The sequence below is a fragment of the Orbicella faveolata genome, unplaced genomic scaffold (assembly GCF_042242905.1).
Source record: "Orbicella faveolata isolate gen_17 unplaced genomic scaffold, um_ofav_v1 contig_26, whole genome shotgun sequence".
In the NCBI taxonomy this organism is placed as follows: domain Eukaryota; kingdom Metazoa; phylum Cnidaria; class Anthozoa; order Scleractinia; family Merulinidae; genus Orbicella; species Orbicella faveolata.
Window position 1 is genome coordinate 11,870,001 of NW_028301554.1, and position 23,235 is coordinate 11,893,235.

At 37.2% G+C, this 23,235-nt stretch overlaps 1 protein-coding gene across 1 annotated transcript in view; it reads left to right on the forward strand.

The window, feature by feature from the left end:
- Positions 1 to 17,073, forward strand: part of LOC110046778 (nuclear receptor 2C2-associated protein-like) — a 24,151-nt gene extending 7,078 nt beyond the window's left edge. The window contains exons 2-4 of the mRNA XM_020752492.2: positions 5,551 to 5,641; positions 12,034 to 12,207; positions 12,825 to 17,073. Of these exons, the coding sequence (XP_020608151.1) occupies positions 5,551 to 5,641; positions 12,034 to 12,207; positions 12,825 to 12,938 (379 nt within the window). The 3' untranslated portion in view covers positions 12,939 to 17,073. The remainder of the gene's footprint in view (positions 1 to 5,550; positions 5,642 to 12,033; positions 12,208 to 12,824) is intronic.
- Positions 17,074 to 23,235: the final 6,162 nt, after the last annotated feature.

Here is a 23,235-nt window from a genome sequence, read left to right on the forward strand (position 1 = left end):
ACTTCGTTATCCGCTATCTTTGATTCCCAAGAGGTGAACTGCCCCTGCGCAATAGCCATCCTTATACTTATGCTATGTAACCCCTGTTTACACATATTTTTCTTATGCTTATGTTTATGCTTATGCTTATGTCAAAGTGTGAACCAGCCCTTATGCTTGTATGCTTTGTATCTGTCTTTCGTAACCAAAATTGATTAGCCCACAAGTTGCCTGAATCATATCTATCTACCATCTTACATTTGGAACACAAGAATGGGTTCTAATAGCGCGCACAAATTATATAAAAAAAAACACGAAAGCCTTGCCTAGTTCCTAGGCCTCAATATTTCACCGCGGTCAATTGTTTCAGGTCACATGGTCCGGGGCAAAAAGTACTTGGGATACGTCACCAAAATCAGTTGACTGCGAAGGCCTGGGAGAAATCCATACAATAAACGAAAGCCCACTAAAGCAATGTAAACAATATGGCATCTGTGGTGTATTTTCGCTTCCTTTTTGAGTGCCGCTTTAAAGCTCATGGACAAACGTTTTTAATAATTATTTGCTGCCACCTATCAGGAATGTATCTTCCTTGGTTACTTCCTCACTTCAGCGTTATGTTTACGTCACTTCCACTCACATTGACCGAGAAAAATCTCAACAACGATCATACCTTTTCTTGCAGAGTCCCACACAGATTTATGTGTCCAGCAGGAGTTGTTTACTCATTTGCTCTGGGGAGATTTCATACAGAATGTGTTGGGGAGAAAACATACTGTGAAAGTAAAAAAGAGGTGGACGGAAAAACACCTAAAACACAGCCCATGAAGATCGATAGTTGAATTTCGTGACACATTTGATCGCATTTCGTCATTTGGCAAAATTCGAAAGCTAAAACAAAAACAAAACAATGAAATGCTTGGGCAGTTACTAGGGCCTGATTACATGGCGAATTTCAGCCTAGGCTGAAATTTCAGTCTGGCTAGGGGGGGCTGAAATTTTGTTGTGATTACATAACGAATTTCAGCCTGGGCTGAAATATTAGCCTCGGCTTCAAATATGAAATTGTGTGCGAAAGGTCACCTGAGAATCAAAATGGTGCCGAGAACACGAATCGGGAAAATAGGCGCATTGCTTCTCTCGTAGTTTGACCTTTTGTTGGCGCTCAATTTTTAACTTTTTGGGATAGTAACACCCTACAATGATGATGGAACTGAAACGAAACCTGTCTCTTAGCCAGAAAGGTGTACTTGCATAGAAAGAAAATATGTCCTCAAGCTTGCCGAGTTCACGGCCTCCCTGACAGCCTCGTGCTGTTTAACCTTGTCTCGATGTTCTTATATTCCATCTAAGCCTTAAAATTAGAGAGATTCTCTATTTTATTGCCTTTATTCCACTGAGACTGCTTCTACTTCGTAGCAGCAGCCATCTTATTTCCTGCTTTTCAGCCTGGGCTGAAATTCCGTTTCGATTACATGGGATTTTTTCAGACTTTTTGGCCAGTTTGCCTAAAAATCCTAGCCCGGTTTGAAAAACCGGGCTAGGATTTTCAGCCCAGGCTGAATTGCAGCCCGGGCTGAATCCTTCCCCATGTAATCACCAATTTGATTTCATGAGAATTTGTTTCAGAAGCCGAGCTGAAATTTCAGCCCGGCTAACCAAGCTGAAATTTCAGCCCAGCTAACCAGGCTGAAATTCGCCATGTAATCACGCCCTTAAATACTGAAAGGCGATATGGAGAGAAGAAAACTTTGTGTGATAGGGACGAGGAAAGACAGGTACAGCACTAGCGAACAATGTGAAGTGTTTTGTTGAGATAAGCTTAGGACTTATTTGTTTTTCTTGCTTTCAAATTTTCAACACACTAGTAAGACTGGCCATGCAAGGTCTGAAATTGAATGAAACTATTACAAGCGATCATTTAGACAACTAAAATGAAGCTGTGAATACCACAGTTGTAATGATGATTTAAGCAAGTGCAAATTAGGTGACGGCGTCGACAAAACCTGGATTGGACCGGATCACGGACTGGATCACGGATCGGATCACGGACCGGATCACGGATCGGATCATGGATCGAATCACAGATCGGATCACGGATCGGATCAAGGAAAAAAACTCAAAATTGAAAATTGAAGATTCAAAATTCAAAATTCAAAATTTTGTTGAGCAAATTACGCTAGAGTGACTACTGTGAGCAGAACGTGACATTCCTTTATACTTTTATAATATCAAGCCAACTGGGAGCTGGTCTCAGATGAATTTTTTTCAGGCTGTTGGGTTTTGATTGTGATGATCAATCATGTCTTCATATCTTTCTCCGCAGTTCAGATAAATGATATTTCGTATATTCACTTGCATCAATGGTAGACAGTCATAAAACGAGTCAGCATGGTAATAATAGGCCGAACGTATGAATCGAAACACAAAAACTAAAACCACTAAACAAATTAAACACCTGATGATTTCAAACAATTTCCGTCTGAGACAAGTCTATACTTTTACAAGATGCGAGTTTGGAATACGATATTTCACACTGGAATAAAACGAGACAAACCATCTGTATTTCAAGGAAATACAACTGTTTTACAAAAAATTACAAGAATAACATTGACAGTGTGAACGATAACGCAACCCGAGAATAAACAACATTTTAGGAGTTACGTCACAATTTTCAGAGTCATTCTTAGGGTCGTAAAGAGTTGCCTTTAAATAGAATAAAACCTTAACATGTTTGTGTTCTAGGATAGGAAACACTTAAGAGGCAAGAACAAATCAAAACGGAATGAGGATCGTTACATGGTTAAGGATGGCAAAGATTAACAAGGACTGCAAATGACGAACTTGAAAAACTAGACTAGTTTTTTTTCAAGATGCGCAAATCGTGACGTAGCGCTTTTAAAGTAAACCATGTCCTTAAGCTTTCGTACGTAAGTTCTCTAATTAACTGTAACGCCAACTGCAACACTCACATCTGACACGAAAATGTAGCCGAGAATTAGCTACTGATACTAACAACAATTTCAAAACCGAGAATGGGAGTTCACGCAAGCTTCGAGCCAACTAACGTTCAAATATAACTACATCTGCCTGTTCATTACAATTTAAATTCGTCGTAAATTAGGCGCTTATGTGGCTTTTTAAGCAACCTCTTGTCATTCTCTGTAATTAACATGTCATTGCGTCAAATTCGGGATTCGTATTTTCATTTAACATATTTTAGTTTTCCACTTTTATTTTTTATTCATTATTATCTTATAAGTGATTTGATTTTTTGGGGGGGATTTTTTTTCTTTAAAACTGTTTTTTTTTTTTCTGTGATCCGGTCCGTGATCCGGTCTGTGATCCAATCCGTGATCCGATCCGTGATCTGATCCGTGATCCGGTCCGGTCCAATCCAGATTTTGTCGACGCCGAATTAGGTGACGAATAACAAACAACATTAGACAAGAGAGCATTTCTTGCATTAGGTAGATATTGAAGTGCATTTGTGCAAACTTTACCCACCTACTTTTGTCACTTTTCTTCTGATCAATTCATCCATAAAAATATCGAGCGAAAAAATATCTCCTTTTCACAAATAGTACAAATACTAATGCCGATTCTTCTGCGTGCATGGACTCAATTGAGCGAGTGAAAAACTCAGTGCATTCTGGTACGAGGAAGCTTAAGTCCATGTTAACTGTGTATTCTCAGACTGGTAAAGAGTCTTATAGTTTGCACATAAGTTGTATGTGAATTGAGATCAAAAAGAACATGAGCTAACAACTTGAACCACGAGGTAGATGAGAATGTGAACAAAATTGTGCATGGGCAGATATGCAAATTTTATGCTAATAGTTATGTTAATTCAAGCTTGTCTACATTCGTAAACACGGATCTTGTCAACTAGCAATTTTTGTCCTCATTTTCAAATTCGCGCGTCTATATCTCCGCTTCTGGTTGGTGAAATTTTTTAAAATTTTTGATGACGACTAAGAGCAATAATAATATTATTGGCTGCTATATAAACCAATTTTAAAAAGATTCAGTAGGAAGGGAAAAAATTAAGAAATCAATAGTCACCAAAACCAATAGGCTTATTTGATATTCTGATTGGTTGTCTAGATATTCGCATCGAAAGTTGGAGTAGCTAAGAATATGCAAAATTCATTTACTCATTCTGTTTATTTGCCTTTTTACCTAATACAGTAATTGTTTATAAATATTTCAATGTATGGCAAGGTGACCTCTAGAAACCACCAGACTTTTAGTTAAGGCCACCTCATATGTAACTATGGTTACATAGATAGTGCTACAGTGTGCGGCTTTGCCAGTTCAGTAATTATGTGTTGCGTAAATGGACGCCACAGGCAAAATATGCAAAATATCAACATTTCTCAACATACGTTTGTTTGTCATTATTCCTGGAATGTTTTTGCAAAATTTAACCAAAATCTGTCAATTGTGCATACCCTACAAATTTAATCAAGTAAGCAGTATTCTGCAATGAGCTTCCCACTCAAAAGTTGTAACAACTTGTCTATGTTGATACCACAGATCCAAAAAATATATGTTACATAATTTACCTATTTCTACACCTTTATCTTTCCATTGATTGCCTTCTTACTTACTCTTACTTCTTACTTCTTACTTGCAATTCAACTACCAGATACTTTCATTTAAAAACAAAAATCTGTAACTGAATGGAATAAAACTATGCATAAGCCCACAAGTATGCATTGCGGACCTATTTTAGACCACATTTAAGTAATCCACCATTAGCGCTTCTTATGTGTTCCTGGTTTTAGTAATTTTGTGTTCCCGGTTTTATTAATCTGGTGTTTAGGATTCACTATGTGTTCCAGTTTTTAGTAATTTTGTGCTCTGGGTTTTAGCATAGCGGCGTTCTGGGTTTAAGTACATGTATTCTGATGTTCCGACATTCCTGTGTTCTGGCGTTCTGGCATTCCATTGTTCAGCCATTCTGGGTTTAAGGACTAGCTGAATACTTCAATTGCACTCGCCAAAGTGGCTCATGCAATTTCAGCTTTTTGAAAAACTCACTTGTGCAAATTAATTCCAAACTGAACTCGAAACCGTATGATAACCCATACTAATAATAATAACAGTAACAGTAACAGCAACAGCAACAGCACCAGCACCAGCACCAGCACCAGCACCAGCACCAGTAACAGTAACAGTAATAGTAATAGTACTGATAGTAATAATAACGATAATAATGGAGTGTTTATATGATGAATTGTTCAAATTGGATTTTACCAGGATAACCACTGGTTGAACAATTAAAGTATTTGTATGGAATTCATTATTTATAGCCAGGATAGGCATAACCTTTTTCATAAGAGTCACACAAGCATTTGCAGTTTGTGTTATTTGACAATGAGCAGCTGTAGTATGGCACAAGTGCAATCATATACTATATGTATTAAGTTATTATCTTACCCGCCCAAACTAATTTTAAAACTGGTGTGATGTAACATATTTATGTCAACCGGCTTCAATTTTTATCTGAGTGTACAGTGTATAGTATTCCATCCTAATATTCTTTAACTTGTCCTTATTTTAAAGAGTCAGCTCTGTTTTAAACCGAGATTGTAGTCATTATGGAAAGAAATACATGTTTGATAAAAATGAGGACACATGCTGGAATTCAGATCAGGTAAGACATTTACAGTGTATTGTAGAGCCCCTATATTGTTCTCTTTTGGACTGCCAAGTGATTGACTTGGAAGAATATAATTATAGTAATCCATGAAGTATGGGTTTCCACAGCACACACTGATAACTATGCCACTTCAATTCTTTATTTCTAACTGACCCCTTCCAGAATTCCCAAGAGAACACCACAAGATAAGCAGACTAATATGTATGTCAAAAAGAGATTTCACTATTGGCACACGATTTGTTTATATCAGTCCGATTTTCCAAAAACATGCCCGCTATTTTGGTGCAAAGCCTTAACATGGTTTTCATAAATCCAGTCATACATACTTTGTTCAGAATAACCCAACTATCATCCTACTTGGCGACCCCGGTGGGCTGGCGACACTCAAGTTTTTGGCCGTTGGCGCCAAATTAGAAGCTTGGGGAGACAATGTTTCCTAATTTTCACTTTTTACAGTCTGATATGGTTTTTGGAAATATAAAATTAATTCTTTTTCATGAACATTTGATGCTGTCTTCAGTGAGAAAACTTAGTTACCTGTGACTGATAAACAAGAACTAATGTAATTATCAAATTGTTGTGGAACAGCACGTTTTGTTGCCACCTTTGGCTTTAACAATAAAAGCACTTAAATTTAAAACACACGCTTATATCGATTAATACAAGTGAGAAGCGTTTCAACAAGAGGTATTGAAAGTAAACAGTGCTACTTGACCTAGATTATATCCTTCACCGGTGGATGCTTCCCCTCAAAGACTGATAAAATTTATGCTTTCAGTAGGTGCCACAGAGTCTGCAGCAGTATTTGAGCAGTTTCCTGTTTTTTTTGTACTGTACAAGTTGACAAGTTTTAATGCCACTTACTCGGGAGAGTTTCGGCTGCGGGTATGAACATTTTGGTCTCTTTGATAGAGACAATTGAAAAAGATGAAATAAATCCACTGGTGTAGTTTGGAAACAACAGATGATATTTCTTGAACCAAGTTAGGCGTATAAATTCCAGAAGACACGCAGTTACAGTAGCATTCTTGTATCGTGCTAACTATGCTAGAACGCATGCGTATGACTTATTAGGTTCTATCACAAGGAAAAGTGCTCAACGTGTAGTGTGTCATCTTGTATGAAATGTATCTTCCTCCTGATATGTGGTTGACACTAATGCTTATTAATCTGCGCATTCGTTTACAGTAAATATTGGTTTTGTTCCAAAGAGAAAAGTACCACGAGGAGAGCAAGGGGCTTTCTGAAACAAATATATAGTTTTTTAAAGTGATCAAAAGAGTAACGTAGGTATATGCGCCACTCATTTTCCGTAGTGCTCAAAAGTACCTACCCCATCCTACCCCCCTTGCTGCAAGCCCAATTGAGGTAATTCCCCTGAAATGAAACTGAATGTAGATTTTTGTTCAAACTTTGGGGGTTAAGGAGCAGTGAGGCATTGAAAATGTCCCATTTTAGCGTTATTTAATGCTTATTACAAGAACGCATTCCAAGTCATTACAAAGTTTTTGTGAGTCCAGACTAATGAAAACACGCCTCAAACTACAGTCAATACTTGTGTCGGATGCAAATAAACTTTATAAGTTTGATTTTGATAGACAGCTGAATCCTTGTTAAAAATTTGAACCAAATTGCTTGTCACGGCAATCAAACTGCAAAATAGAAAAGACTACGGTGTGGCTGCTATTTTTCTTATTAAATTTTCAAACATAGAAATCAGATCAGTCTTTTCTCAAGCAAAGCTAATGATTAAAATGACTTGAAAAAAATTTGGGGTGCCCGAGCTTTTTAGTGAGCTATAGCCAGTTTTCAACTGTCAGAACTCAATATCAAGGTAAATCTGCCATGTTTTCAATGTGCGCGTGCACAAACACGCGCCAATGACGCCATAAATTATGCGCAGTAAGGATGCGTGATGCAATACTGGGGAATGACCTTAAGTAATTGAAATTAATTAATTATACAAACATTAATGTGCCATAGTGCTTTAGCGACGTCAACCCCCAAACCATCCCAATAGTGCGCTATTTTCTTACTGTTGCTTTGTTAGCGCAAGCAAATAAGGCACTGAGCAGGCCGGATTTGAGTTTGTTTTGTTGTGACACCGGTTCAATACGAGGTCGGTCAATTTTTTTTCTGGTCTATTTCTCTACTTCTCACAAAAATAAAAACATCTATTTTAAAAGAAAAACTGTGCTGTTGAAGCTGCTAGAAGTAACCATCTAAGTCCACGTTGCATTGAAATCCACCTTCGAAGGATTCACTCCAAAAGGTGCCACTTGGAAAACTGAGTTTTTTTGCATCTGTCATTTCTCAAAAACAAAGCACAAATGAACAAAAACAATTACACAACAATGCTTTTCATGTCAAAACAAGTCAGTCTGCCAAAAAGTAGCTCAATCCTGCAAAAAATAAAAATCGGCCCAAAAAGCTATACACTCCTTTTTTGCACGAAAGCCTTCAATTGTAAAAAGCTTTTTAATAAATGATGCTTCCCAAGGGTCTTGATAGTAGCAGACATGTAAAGAATTTGAAGAAAACGACAAAATGTTTGAGAGGCTATTCATATTCAGAGAGAACAACCCTATTTGAATCAACAATTACACCATGTTAATCTAAAATTATCTCTTCAATTATCACACTCTCATGCTTTGCTTCATTCTGTTGTCACTATTTATCACAATTAGCATTTTCTTACTTATTATAAATTCAGCTTCCATCACTTTGTACTTGGATTAACTGAGGATGACAGAAGTTTCTGTCGAAACAAGTTTTGTAAACTCAAACATTTTGTTGTTTTCTTAAAATTCTTATAAATGACAAATTAAATAAGGTACAGCAGGTACTCTGCACCTACAAGCCAAGGTGGCCCACACCATCAGACCTTGTGGCAAGGATTGTTGCTGCCTGGCCTGGGTGGGATGTTAGTAGTTACATGCTAGCCCTTTGTTAGTTCACCTTAACAGTTTGTCTGTGTCAATTTGTCCTCCCGAGTGGAGATAAGCAATGTGGAACAGGGCCGTAGCCAGTATGAGACAAACCGAGGCACTAATTAAATACCCCAGTCATTTTTTTTAGTTTTTGTTTTGTTTTGTCTTTTTTTTTAAGGGGGGACGTAAAACAACGCTAGCGAATGAATAAGAGAATTAAACAATGGACATTGCCTCAGTCAAGATTTTTTTCTGGCCACCGGCGTCATATAACTGAAGTGTCTTGTCCGACAACCAGTATAATAAGACAGTTGCAGACTGCAGACTGCAGACTTTTTGACTAATATAGCATCCACATTTCCATCGCCGAGAGCTTACTGTAAAAGGCTACCTTGAGTGCCTTACAGGCTAATCAGTGTGATATTTAGGCCAACCAGAGTGTTAATTGTAGTATGCTAATGTCATACACCTGTTAAAGGGAGGGGGGGTGTCAAGGTCACGTTTCACGGAAAATAAATTCATTTGGTCCTTTCACAATTGACAGGAAATAAAGTTGGCATTTCATGCTTCACGAAAAAAAGGCATTTTTTGACACGAACTTACGTAACTTATGATATTTGAAAAGTTACACCCAAAGCACAGCCTTGTTAGATGTCTTTATCATCTGTCTGCTTTTTGTTATGTGCACAGCAAATAGAAATCCGAGCAAGAACACGAAAAGGGATGATTGTGCTGTCACAGTCATGAAATATTGTTAACCCATTAACTCCCGTGCACCTGTAACCAGCCGTGATGAACCTTGGCCTTTGTTCCACTTTTGACGTCATTACCTTTGACCAAAATTGGCATCATCTATAGTCAACTTCTGCAGGAGGAAAAGATCTTTCCAATGATACCCAGATCAGAGTGACCGGCTCAATGGAGCCTGAAATATGCGCAAAATGCTCAGAAATTTAAGTGAAAAACTCGGAGCTAAATTTCCTGTGACTAAAAATTGCCCATCTCGATGATGCTTTCTCAGAATTTTTTGAACTGGAAGCAAGCCCAGTAGATCCCAGTGGAAGGTCAATCACTGCAGCAAAAAAAAAAAGTAAGAAGAAAGAAAGAAAAGGTAAAAGGGAAAGGCGAAAAAAAATTAAAAAGAAACAAAAACCCAACAATACAGGTCACTTTGACCTGCGCAAGCCCGAGCAAAAATGTCATAAAATGCAATGCTAGTGGGAAAAAAAGGCATGCTGTCATGTTGCAAATGCCTTTTTGAGTAGATTGAGGCTACTTTAGCCCATATCCAGCCTGAAAATCTCCAAAATCTCCAAAAAATTCGTTTTTGGCAAAAAGCTCTGGGAGTCTATGGGTTAATTACTTTCGAAAATAATATAATAATAATAGTAATAATAATAATAATAATTTACTTATATACCGCTATTTCCCTTTAGCTCAGACACAACCAGAAGACACAACCAGAATCGTGGTTCACGACGAATTAAATACTTCTTTCTCATTTCACGGAGAAATATTATTTTGGAAAATCACGGTTTACGACTTCTAATGAAATCATGATTCACGAGAAAATAACAAGCCATTTCACATTTCACATGAAAAAAATTTGGCCATTCACGAATCACGAAAATACCCTTTTCCATCCTCATTTTTGCATGGGCCAGAACACAACACAATGAACAAGGTTAGAACACACAATCTGAAGGGCAATGCAGTAAACAGTATGCCACTGTGCTTTCGGAAGTAACAGGATAAGGGGTACACATATTTTTGACATTTTTTTTTAGTTTGAACACAGGCAACCCAGACGTTGAATACAATTAATGCGTGACATTAATGCTGTTGGCGATTGTGTTACAATTTTAGTTGGTTATAAGACAATGTATGAGAATGTTTCAAAAATAATTATTGCTCTGAATGCTACGAAAATAATTTAAATAAAAGTGGCTTACCTTATGTTTGTATTGCATTTCTGCTTGAATTAACCCCTCTTTTCTTTGAAAGTCCCAGTGTTAAGTTTTAAACTGGAAAAATAAATAGTGAAACCACATGCTGAACAATTACATGCTAAAGATTGATCATTTTTTGAGTTTCTGATCCAAGAAAGACAAATCTTTTTTTTTTACTTGTATGGTTAACTTATTGCAATCAAGAGCTCTGCTTTTAGGCTTGGCCAAATCTGTATATTAATTGTATTTAAGTCTGGGCTGCCTGTGGTTTGAAGCTTGACCTAGTGGAAAAGAAGTAAAGCAAAGCTCTGCTGTATTTTTCAAAGTCTGCAGGGCAAATTAAAATGCGCATACAAACAACTAAATGACAAATATACAGCAACGTGTTTATTTTGATTGAAAGGGGCACCATCATGAGCTTTACCTTTAAAAGTTCTCACCTAAAAGACATGTATTCAATGAATGAGGCATAACTATAAAGATTTAGTGCTGTTCAAAATGACCATACAAGTTCACCAGAGCTATGAAAGGAGAGTTATCGTGAAGTAATGTATCAAACACGAAAGACAGTGTTTGACCACATTTCCAATCATCGTTTTAACTCTGCAGGATGAGAAAAAATGACACCATTGAATGTTAAAGAGAGTCTTAATATGCGGTAAATTACCCATACATTGATTGATGTCATCTTTTAATCTCCATACAAACTCTTAATATTTCAGCCATAGTTCTCCATACAAGCTCTTATGTTATACCTGGGTGGCTTGTGGAATTATTGATGAGTTTGAGAAAAATACATGCACTAGGTTGTGATGTCAAACTGAACAAGCCTGGTAGGGTTTTCAAAGTCTGTGGTCTTGCCTTGGAAAAATCGGTTACAACTAATTTCAATTTGCTTTCCTTTCAACAATTCATCTTATATCATCTTGGTGTTCTAGGAGCATTTCACGTAAGTGAAGGTACTTGGTAATTAGCACTGTTTCAAAGTAAAATGCAGCAAAATCGCCATGTTGGTGTCCCTTTAGAAAAGTTAAGAATAAGATGTTCATGTACTTGAAGTTTCCATAGCAACTAGGTAACTAACTGAACAAAACATCACACTGGACAAATGAAACATGACATGTTTATTTCACTTCAAGCAAAACATTTATGAACCTAAACTTTTTCAAACCCATCCTCTCAAAAATGATCAAACTTAGTTGAAATGGGTTGGAACATGACTTGCCTCAAGAAAAAATTATGCTTGTGTAGCTTGTGACAGTGGTAAGAAGTAATTATACCAGCTAGGATACATTATATAACACATGTAATTAAGAGTTACATACAGCCTTTATTTATGTACAATAATACACAGCACTTTATTTTTCATTAACTTCCCAATTTTATTATGGTACTGAGTTTAGTAACTTGAACCCTCAAACATGACATCTAAATACACAGGAAGTTTAGCAAACTTAATGCTAAGTACAATTTTTGAATTGCTAAATTTGGAATTATCTAATTACAGGGTTCACCTCAATTCGTTATCCTGGAATTTCCTGAAGAAAGTTGTGTGAGGGAAATTCATATTCAGTTTCAAGGTGGATTTGTTGGGAAGGAATGTTGTCTTGAAGGTGGACCTTCTTGTAACAGCTTAACTCCATTCTTTACATTTTATCCTGATGATGTTGGCTCACTACAGGTATCCTTTGACCGTGTGTAAATTTGTGTCTTTTGACATACTGAACTGACAGCTAGTTGTAGTGTATAAACAGTTACTGACAGCTAGTTGTAGTGTATAAACAGCTACTGAAAGCTAGTTCTAGTGTATAAACAGCTACTGACAGCTAGTTCTAGTGTATATACAGCTACTGACAGCTAGTTGTAGTGTATAAACAGTTACTGACAGCTAGTTGTATTGTGTAAACAGCTACTGACAGCTAGTTGTAGTGTATAAACAGTTACTGACAGCTAGTTGTAGTGTATAAACAGCTACTGAAAGCTAGTTCTAGTGTATAAACAGCTACTGACAGCTAGTTGTAGTGTATATACAGCTACTGACAGCTAGTTGTAGTGTATAAACAGTTACTGACAGCTAGTTGTAGTGTATAAACAGCCACTGACAGCTAGTTATATTGTGTAAACAGCTACTGACAGCTAGTTGTAGTGTATAAACAGCTACTGACAGCTAGTTGTAGTGTATAAACAGCTACTGTATATACAGCCTGTGACAGCTAGTTGTAGTGTATAAACAGTGTGGTAATATACATCTGTCATACCTATGGAGCATGTGTTAACTCCTTAACTTTTAACTCTAAGATTTTTCCAATCACAAGCTCAAGAAAATTAAAAGTTTTAAAGATTGTTTTTATAAGTAGTAGTGATCTTTTTGGACGAATTACAGTCTATAAGCTAGATGTGTTGGGTTGCTGATGCACATTCTACCATGCTTCAAGAAAATAACTAAACAGCAAAAGTGCAAGGCAATGAGCTGCAAACTGAACTTGTTCGTTTCATTTATCAATATTACATTTTAGTCCCTTAAACCACTCGCAATTAGTCAATAAAATATAATGGATTGCATATTAAGTTACTAGACAGCAGCACAGCAGCTCTTAATTTGACTTTCGTTCGTCGGAATACATGTTTTTTTGCTTTTATTTGCTTTGATAATATATGCTCAAGTAGAAGACGTTGGACTTTTGAATTTGGAGGCATCTACCCGCAACATAATAAGAACAGCTGGAGTGTTTTTGTGACTACTGCGCTTATGCAGCAGTCACTATTGCCATTGTCTGAGTTTTCCGAAAGTAAGTAAGTAACAATTGAATGTACTTCGGAGCCAATCAGCGCAACAAATATCCATCTCCCGGTTTCTAGCAAACACTTCGTATCAACGATGATTTGCCGATAGTCATCGATGGCTGCCCCCTTCAATCTCAGCTCTTGGAAGTATTCTTCGAAATTGAGGTGAGTTTTTTAAATATTTTACAACGTTTACTTCTCACAGCTGTTATATTTTGTTTCCAACCGATCAGATGAAAGGTTGCGTAAGGATTTAGGTCGAGATAAACGGCAAATTTCTAAGGTACTGAGCACTGATTTGTTGACACGCATTGGGGCCCCACGCATTGTAAATAAACCCTTGCCAATACTCCATAATTTTTGAAGTAGCTTTAACCTTGCATGAGAAAATCTGGGCCTCTCTGGAGGAATATTGGGCTCCAATGTGAAATAATTGAGCCTCTTTGGGGCAAATATCGAGCTCCAATGTTTCATAATTGAGCTTCTCGAGCGACCATGTTGGGATAATCTTGTAGTGATCGAAAAACTATTTAAACAATGCAATAGAGTGTTTCTGTCAAGGAACTATCGGCTGATAGCCGCCTCCACAGAAATTTGATGCTCTTGAAACAAATATATGCTTGAGAAGGGAAGCTTCGAGAGCAAATATGCTAGTTTTAAGAACATTAAATTACCAAGGGGCAACTATCAGACCGATAGTTCTGAGACATAAACACTCTATTGTCTTTATTGTTCACCACTAAATTATCTTCACAGGCCAGTTCAAAAATTATATTGAATTATTTTTAACTTTTTGAGATGAAAGCCGTGAAAGCCAAATGTAAAATTTTAAAAAGAAAACAGACAAAAACCCACTTAATACAATTTCAATTGTTTGTTTGCTATAAGCTCGCTTGTTTAGAGAAAAATGTTCACAGACAAGTACTATCAATCGGGGTATTTTCCTCGGACAGGCTCTGAGGGCTGATAGTGTCTCTCTGCGGATGAACACAATTGTGTCATGTGATCAATTTAAACCAATAAGAATACGAGAAAATTTGGTGATGAACTATAACGAATGATATGAAAGCTTTGCAGTACTTGATAGTTTTAAATGATCATAGTGAACAGACTGACTGCCAGAAAGCTTTTTAAACAATGGAAAATCAATTGACTTTCGAATTCTAGAGACAGGGAACCATCCAGAATTAATTCCTGGTGGTGAATGTTTTTTCCCCGATGTATGGTGATCCTAGGTTTCATTAGAATATTAGAGCCCCCAGGGGTACTCCCAGAAAAGTTGGGTTGGGGTGTGCAGCTCGACACTCAGCAGACTTTTGACCGACTTTTGATCAAGTGTCAATAGAGTATCAAACGAATATCAACTGGGATGTCAATTGAGTGTCAATCAAGATTTTGATCGAGTGTCAATTACAGGTTGATTGAGGGTATTGATGGACACTCAACCACAGATGCATTTAGTACACACGATCTATTTTTTGTCTGTTTACTCTGTTAGTAGTCTCTGGAGAAAGCCAAAAACCAATTTCAATTGTTAAACAATGCATTCAATATGTTTTGTTCTCTTTACTTCTAGATATACAAAATAAGGATATGACAACTTCTTTTTAAAAGATCTGACCAAGTTGTTCTGTAATTAATTATTCCAGGGGCAGATCTAGGATTTTTCAATAATGCATGCCCCTGAAATGTTGCAATTTGAGAATTGAGAGAAGTAAAACAACTATGGAGGGCTTAGTGAAGATGAATAGTGGGGCATAAAAACGAGGCTCAATGTTTCACAGTAGAGTGCTGCTTTGTACCTCAAGATTACTCACTGGTGTGACTGTTATCACTATTTTAGGTAATCACAATGTACCTGTCTAGAGTGTGCGCCTTAACTCACTCACTTACTCATCCCTGTAGTGCCGGCTGTAGAGTTACCTTTACTTCTTCCATAATACAGGTACTCTCAATCAACCCCAGAACTGTTGCTATGATTGGTACCATTCTCGTTGTGTTGTTTACCATAAATCTTGTTTCATCAGTGTATTAAAATATTAAAAAATGTTTTTGATTGTCTCATCAGGTTTGTTTACTGATTACTTTTCATACACCATACATCATACACTGCTGATAGTTTTACACTTAATTCTGTCAACTGTTACACTGGCGACACCCACATATACTAAAAGGCCAGATTTGATTCCAACTTGGAAGCTTGGGGAAATACAAGAAAAGAAATCACATTAAGGTCGAGGAATGAATCATTTATTTCTTTTGTTTTATTCCCCTAAGATTCGTGGCCATGTTAGAATTTTAATACAATGAAAATGGCCTATTAGAGAACCATTTCATTTTTCTTCTTTTGTACAAATTCAAAATTCTAGCTTATTAGCATTCAATAATGCCTCTAATCACCAACATTCATGATCTAACCATCTGCACACATTCTTATCCACATAACTGCATGTATAGAACAATTCTACTTTTTGTGTTTTCACCTTTTAAGCAGTAGTCACATGCGCCTATATGGCGCCTATTTTGTAAATTTGGCCCACTTTGCATTTAGACGGTTACAATAACCTGAAGTTGATCAGCGGGTCTAAAATACTGGTAGCTGGTCACTGGTAACTGGTAACTGATCACTTGAAACTGGTCACTGGCAATTGTTGACTGGTAACTGGTGACTGGTGACTGGTGACTGATAGCTGGTAACTGGTGACTGGTGTCTGTCTCTCATAGACTAGATACTGTGAAATGTCCCTTACTACCGATGCAGTACACTCAGTGTACCTTACTACACTAACCATACTGTTACAACTTATAAAAAAGATTATTTGTCCACACACGCGTTTTCTTCTTTCGGTTCTTATTTATTTTTTACCGTAAATTTTTATAAGTAGTTTTTTTGAAACACTAATTTCAGAATGATATATAGATTTAGCCAAGCCTAAAAGCGGAGCTCCTGAATTATTTTTTTGAAATGTTGCACAGGGAGCCCTCACATCCGTTTCGAATGTAGTAAAAGATTAACCTACCTTTATCGCGCGTGTTTTGTGTTTTGTGGCGGCCATTTTGAAATTTTTAATACGCGGTCTGCTAGTACGAAGTCTGGAACCGAAATTACGGAAGTCTGGGACGGGCGGGAAAATTCGCAAATTCTCGGAGGTAGCCGATCGCTCACCGAGGATAATAAAGTGTCATTTTCTTTAAGCTCCGTACAGGCTCCGAGCGATTTCCGTAATTTCGGTTCCGGACCTCGCACTAGCAGACTGCGCGCGTATTAAAAATTCAAAAATGGCCGCCGCAAAACACAAAACACGCGCGATAAAGGTAGGTTAATCTTTTATTCACATTCTAAACGGATGTGAGGGCTCCCTGTGATGTTGTCACTAATGAGAATAATCCAACATGTATGTGAGGTAAATTGCGAACAATGTAATAGTTTCAGCCGATCAGCAGATCGAGGTGTAAGATGGTGTGATGATGAAAATATAGCCACAATTTCAAGGATTTCTGGGAAGCAACCAAAAATCTTGATCACATAACAGAACTGTCCTCTGTGCTTTTTGGTTGCATTTCTTGTTCTTTCCTACCTTATTCAGAAAGACAAGACATCGTTATTAATCATTATATTCTTTCTAAGTTAACATGGGAACTCCCACACAAAAGAAGTTTGCAGATTTTTTTGCTATGGGATATGACTGAAATGCAGTGGTCACAATATATACTCAGTCCCTAAATCTCTACCAAATGAAATCTCGCAAAAACAAAAACAAAATAGTATACACGTGAAAAGTTGGAAAGTTTTGTTTTCTAACTTGATCCCCAAAGATACAGTTAGCCATCTTCTGACTTTTGTATGGGGTCTCCTCCTGCTGGATGAGTTTGTAATAAGTAAAATCACTCTGGCATGAACGGTAAATATGATATTTTTTTGCTGATCATGAATACCCACGTATAAGAACCTGTTAGGCTAAAATTTTCATTTTAAGCCCCCTCCACATAAGAACCTATTAAGGCTAAAATTTTAAGTTAGGATCTTATCAGGGGTTGCTGTAAAAGTGTATAGGTAGAAACTGCTGAATTAAGATCCTTATAAGTAAAGGTTTTTTAAAACAATTTGAAGCAAAAACTTAAATGTGAAGATAAAAATTTTTGCATAAGTACAAATATAAAACAAAGAAGTAAAAGTATGTAAAGTATGAAAATGTAAAAAAGGGTGTTAAGAACAATAAAATGCATGCAAGAATAACATGATTAAAAATGATTTAAAACTTTCGCACGAATTGAGTCTGACTGTACATTGAGACTTGGTCTTCGTTCATTAATAAAAAAACATTTCATAAATGAGACAGTCAAACTTGTTCCTGCACTTTTTTAAGGTGGTAAAATTCTTTGTAAGATCCCTGGGCACATAAAAATGTTTCACACGAAAATGTTTTCCAATGGAGGAAGACGCATTCTTGTGCTCGTCTACGCGTTGGTGCAAATGCCGCCGCGTGTAACCAACATAACCTGCATCACACAGGTCACATTTAAATCGGTAACCTAGTAAAAAACATAGGCACGCAAGGCGTGCAAGAGTTATTTTTTTGTGTGAAGTGTCGGAGATAGGAGCATTCATAGTACAGTGATGATTTGGTTAATTTGACAAGTTTTTATGGTTGCGATGTTACATCGGTCATGGTAAGATAGCTAAATAGTAAGCCATAAAATGTTTGACTGAACAAACTACGGTAATCTGACACGTCTCCAGATTAATGTGGATGCCATCTTAATTTCTAACAGGAAATTTGATTCGTTCTTTGATACAACCCGCACTGTGATTGGTGTGACACGCGCAGATGCATAACTCCCTCACTCACCGATCACATAACCCTTCCAACCCCCAAGAGGAATTTTTGCTCAAAAATACTCAAGTTAATTTAGAAACTTTTTCGCATTTTATACGAGTCGTAAGTTTACCTTTTTACACAACACAACCCGGCCAACATAACACAACACAACTTCACCGAAAATAGAAAGAAAGAGAAAACAAACCTCTGACACGTTGAGTCTGATTTAATTAAATTCCACTTTAACTTGGTGCCGCGCAGTCTTCAAAGAACATTTAAACAGTTTTCATACTTTTTACCTTAAAAAATATCGGACTGAAATGAATGCCATCAAATAAAACTATTAAACTGCTACTGCAGAGACGTAAAAACCGTCCAGAAACGAAAGCTTCTTTTTTTGTCTAATATCCTGGAAACAATAGCCGATAACTTGTCAGCTCTAATTGAATTTACTCCCATATAAAAAACAAAAGTGTTAAGTTACCATTTGTTACTAAAAATAGCAGACATCTCTTGGGAAAGTGTGGTGACGATTTGTCCGTTCTAATTGAATTTACTCCCTTGTGAAAAACAAGTGTCAAATTACACTTTGTATCTAAAAAACAAAAATATCTCGTTGTATTTGCGTGCAACAAGAACAAAACAATCGTTACCCGCACTTACTATTGTAAACGTTAGAACTGTTTCAAATCTAAAGTCTCGCCCCTTTTAAAACATGTCCTAAGAACTAGACGCGACGATTCGTGACCTCTAATTGAATTTACTCCTTGTGAAAAACAAAAGTATCAAGTTACCTTTGTAACTAAAAATAAAAATATCTCGTTGCATTTTCATACTACTAACTCACCAACTGTTTCAAACCTCAAGGCTCATCTCGTTCATTTAACTAAAATCCACAGCCTAACCCACAGAAAATGTCGAAGTAAACCCAATATATGAATACTTCCTCCTCTTTTATAGAGGAATAAATATGGCCGTTCTGAACTCTATCGGGATCAAATCTTCTCACATACCATTTACCTTTACAACAAGAAATTTGATTGGCTGTTTATAGTAGATCCAATCTGATTGGTGTGACATACATACATCTCTCACTCACTCCTCACTCACTCATCCATTGACCCGTCCATAACATACCCGACGCGCCGACTAAGAGGTATTTTTTTTACAAAAAAAACCTCAATGAGCACACAAACAACTTCATAATAACAATATCCTTCCTACAATTTTTACTTCGGTCAACAAAACTAGCCCGTCCAAAACAAGCGCTCGAATCACAATTTAGTGTTGGGCCTTTTGCTGACAGCGTGTGCGTTGTAAGCAGCTGAGCGTCACAGAAAATACTTTCCTTATGTAATTCTCCCTCCATAAAGCTAAATCGATTGACATGTAAAATGTTCGACTGAACATACTAAAGTAATCTGACACGTCTCCAGGTTAATGTAGATATCATCTTATTTTCTAACAGGCAATTTGATTCGTTCTTTCATACAACCCACACTGTGATTGGGGTGATACGAGCACATGCATAACTCCCTCACTCACCGATCACATAGCTCTTCCAACCCCTAAGGGGAATTTTTGCTCAAAAATACTCAAGAGAACTGCTTCAAAACTCAAGACTCATCTCGTTCATAACTAGCCACCATTACACTGAAAATTAGGCACTCTAAAACAACCCAATGTACGTATGTAACTGTCACACTTCCCTCCAAACCGGAATAAACATAGGCACGCAAGGCGTGCAAGAGTTATTTTTTGTGTGAAGTGTCGGAGATAGGAGCATTCATGGTACAGTAATGATTTGGTTAATTTGACATTTTTTCTTTGGTTGCGATGTTACATCGGTCATGGTAAGATAGCTAAATAGTAAGCCATAAAATGTTTGACTGAACAAACTACAGTAATCTGACCCGTCTCCAGATTAATGTAGATACCATCTTATTTTCTAACAGGCAATTTGATTCTTTCTTTGATACAACCCGCACTGTGATTGGTGTGACACGCACACATGCATAACTCCCTCATTCACCGATCACATAACCCTTCCAACCCCCCCGAGGAATTTTTACTCAAAAATACTCAAGTTAATTTAGAGACTTGTTCGCATTTTATACGAGTCGTACGTTTACCCTTTTTACCCAACACAACACAACACAACTTCACCGAAAATAGAAAGAAAGAGAAAAAAACCTTTGACACGTTGAAAGTCTGATTTAATTAAACTGCACTTTAACTTGGTGCCGCGCAGTCTTCAAAGAACATAAAACTATTAGACTGCTACTGCAGAGACGTAAAAACCGTCCAGAAATGAAAGCTTTTTTTGTTTAATATCCTGGGAACAATAGCCGATAACTTGTCAGCTCTAATTGAATTTACTCCCATATAAAAAACAAAAGTGTTAAGTTACCATTTGTTACTAAAGATAGCAAACATCTCGTGGGAAAGAGTGGTGACGATTCGTCCGCTCTAATTGAATTTACTCCCTTGTGAAAAGCAAGAGTGTCAAATTACACTTTGTAACTAAAACACAAAAATATCTCGTTATATTTGCATGCATCAAGAACAAAACTATCGCTACCCGCACTTACTATTGCAAACGTTAGAACTGTTCCAAATCTGAAGTCTCGTCCCCTCTAAAACATGTCCTAAGAACTAGAAGCAACGATTCGTGACCTCTAATTAAATTTACTCCTTGTGAAAAGCAGAAGTATCAAGTTAGCTTTGTAACTAAACATAGGCACGCAAGGCGTGCAAGAGTTATTTTTTTGTGAACTATAAGTCTCGGAGATAGGAGCATTCATGGAACTGTTTACAGTACTGATTTGGTTGATTTGACAAGTTTTTTTGGTTGCGATGTACAGCAAGAAAGAAACTGGGAGTTTATGATGTACATACGATGTTACATCGGTAATGGTAAGGTAACTAAATAGTAAGGCCCTGTTCGCACTAAGACGAAAATTTGAGTTTAGCGTTTGCAAAAAAAATGAAAATTTTGTAATCACCAATTTTGTGTTTTCGTAATCCTGTTCGCACATGAAGATGCGAAATTTTTTTTTAAGTGACGGATGTCAGTTAGTAATTTGATCAATTGACTATCAAGATGTCGTGACATGTCTTAAAGGGGAAGGTTTCATACTTGGGGTTTTTTCTGTTTGTTCCCTTTTTCGTGTTTTCTGTGCTTCCAGTAGCTGCAGCAGTCGTCTGATCTTCAGTGGATGTTACTGATGTGAATGCTGTGTTCAGCGGATGTGGATGCATTGTGAATCCTCTCGAGTTGGCTCCGATGGAAACTGTAAGAAGTACTGCTGTTGCGTAGCGATTTGGGAATCATAATAACTTTGATTACCCTGATCTTGATCTTGGTAGCATTGCGAGCCATAATAATTGAAGTACCATGGATCGATGTTGCTTCTGTGCGGATGCATCTAGCTCAATTAAAATGGCGGGAAGTCATACGGTCACGTTCGCTTCGTAATCCATATGTTTGATGACCCAATGACGGATGGATGTCAAGGAACAAAGGATTTTCTCGCCTGACAAAAATTTTTACAGCCTCCAAAGCTAGTCGACGGAATCTTTGAACTTTCGTTGCGCTTGCAAAAATTTTCGTGGGTTCAAAATATAGTCCGCACTAGAAATAGCTGCGTGTTGACAGATTTTTTGGCAAATCAAACAAAATTTCGCGTAGTGCGAACAGACCCTAAGCCATAAAATGTTTGACTGAACAAACTACAGTAATCTGACACGTCTCCAGATTAATGTCGATACCATCTTATTTTCTAACGGCAATTTGATTCGTTCTTTGATACAACCCACACTGTGATTGGTCTGACACGCGCACATGCATAACTCCCTCACTCACCGATCACGTAGCCCTTCCCCCGGGGGGGGGAACTCCCTTATATGGGCTATATAGGTCTGTGCGGTCCCGAAGGGTATGGTTTTTCAACCGTTTTGGTCATAGATAGGGTATCGATTTTAGCTGATTTTCGCCATTTTGGTCATAAATAGGGTACGGTTTTTGCACTCTAGCCTTGATATGGGTATGCTTTAAGAAGAGGCCACTTTTTCATCATTATCGAAAAGAAAATCAACAAAAGCCCTTCACAAATTTATATGTTTACGGTAATTTAACATTGGTTTGAACTAGGGAGCTAATTATAACGCAGGTCTGAAACAGGGTTTTGATTTGAGGGTCAGGTCGTAAATAGGGTTTCGAATTTTTGGTCAGGTCATAAATAGGGTAAGGAATATCGCAGATTTTGGTCATAAATAGGGTAAGGGTTTTGGGAAGCGGGCCGCACACCCCCAACCAATTTTTCTGGGAGTACCCCCTCGGGAGCCCTTCCAGCCCCCAAGAGGAATGTTTGCTCAAAAATACTCAAGTTAAGAGAACTTTTCGCATTTTATACGAGTAGTAAGTTTACCCTTTTTTCACAACACAACGCAACAACACTACTTTACCGATAAATTTAAAAGAGAAAAAAACCTCTCTGACACGTTGAAAGTCTGATTTAATTAAATTGCACTTTAACTTGGTGCCACACAGTCTTCAAAGAACATTTGAACAGTTTTCATACTTTTTACCTTTAAAAATATCGGACTGAAAAGAATGTCATAAAATGCCCATCAAATAAAAATATTAAACTGCTACTGCAGAGACGTAAAAACACTCTAGAAAGGAAAGCTTTTTTGTTTAATATCCTGGGAACAATAACCGATAACTTGTAAGCTCTAATTGAATTTACTCCCATATGAAAAACAAAAGTGTCGAGTTACCATTTGTAACTAAAAATAGCAAACATCTCGTGGGAACAAGTCGCGACGATTCGTCAGCTCTAATTGAATTTACTACCTTGTGAAAAACAAGAGTGTCAGATTACCCATTGTAACTAAAAAAATTAAAATATCTCGTTATATTTGCATGCAATAAGAACAAAACAATCGTTACCTGCACTTACTATTGTAAACATTAGAACTGCTTCAAATCTAAATAGTCTCGTCTCCTCTAAAACATGTCCTAAGAACTAGAACCGACTATTCGTGACCTCTAATTGAATTAACTCCTTGTGAAAAACAAAAGTATCAAGTTACCCTTTGTA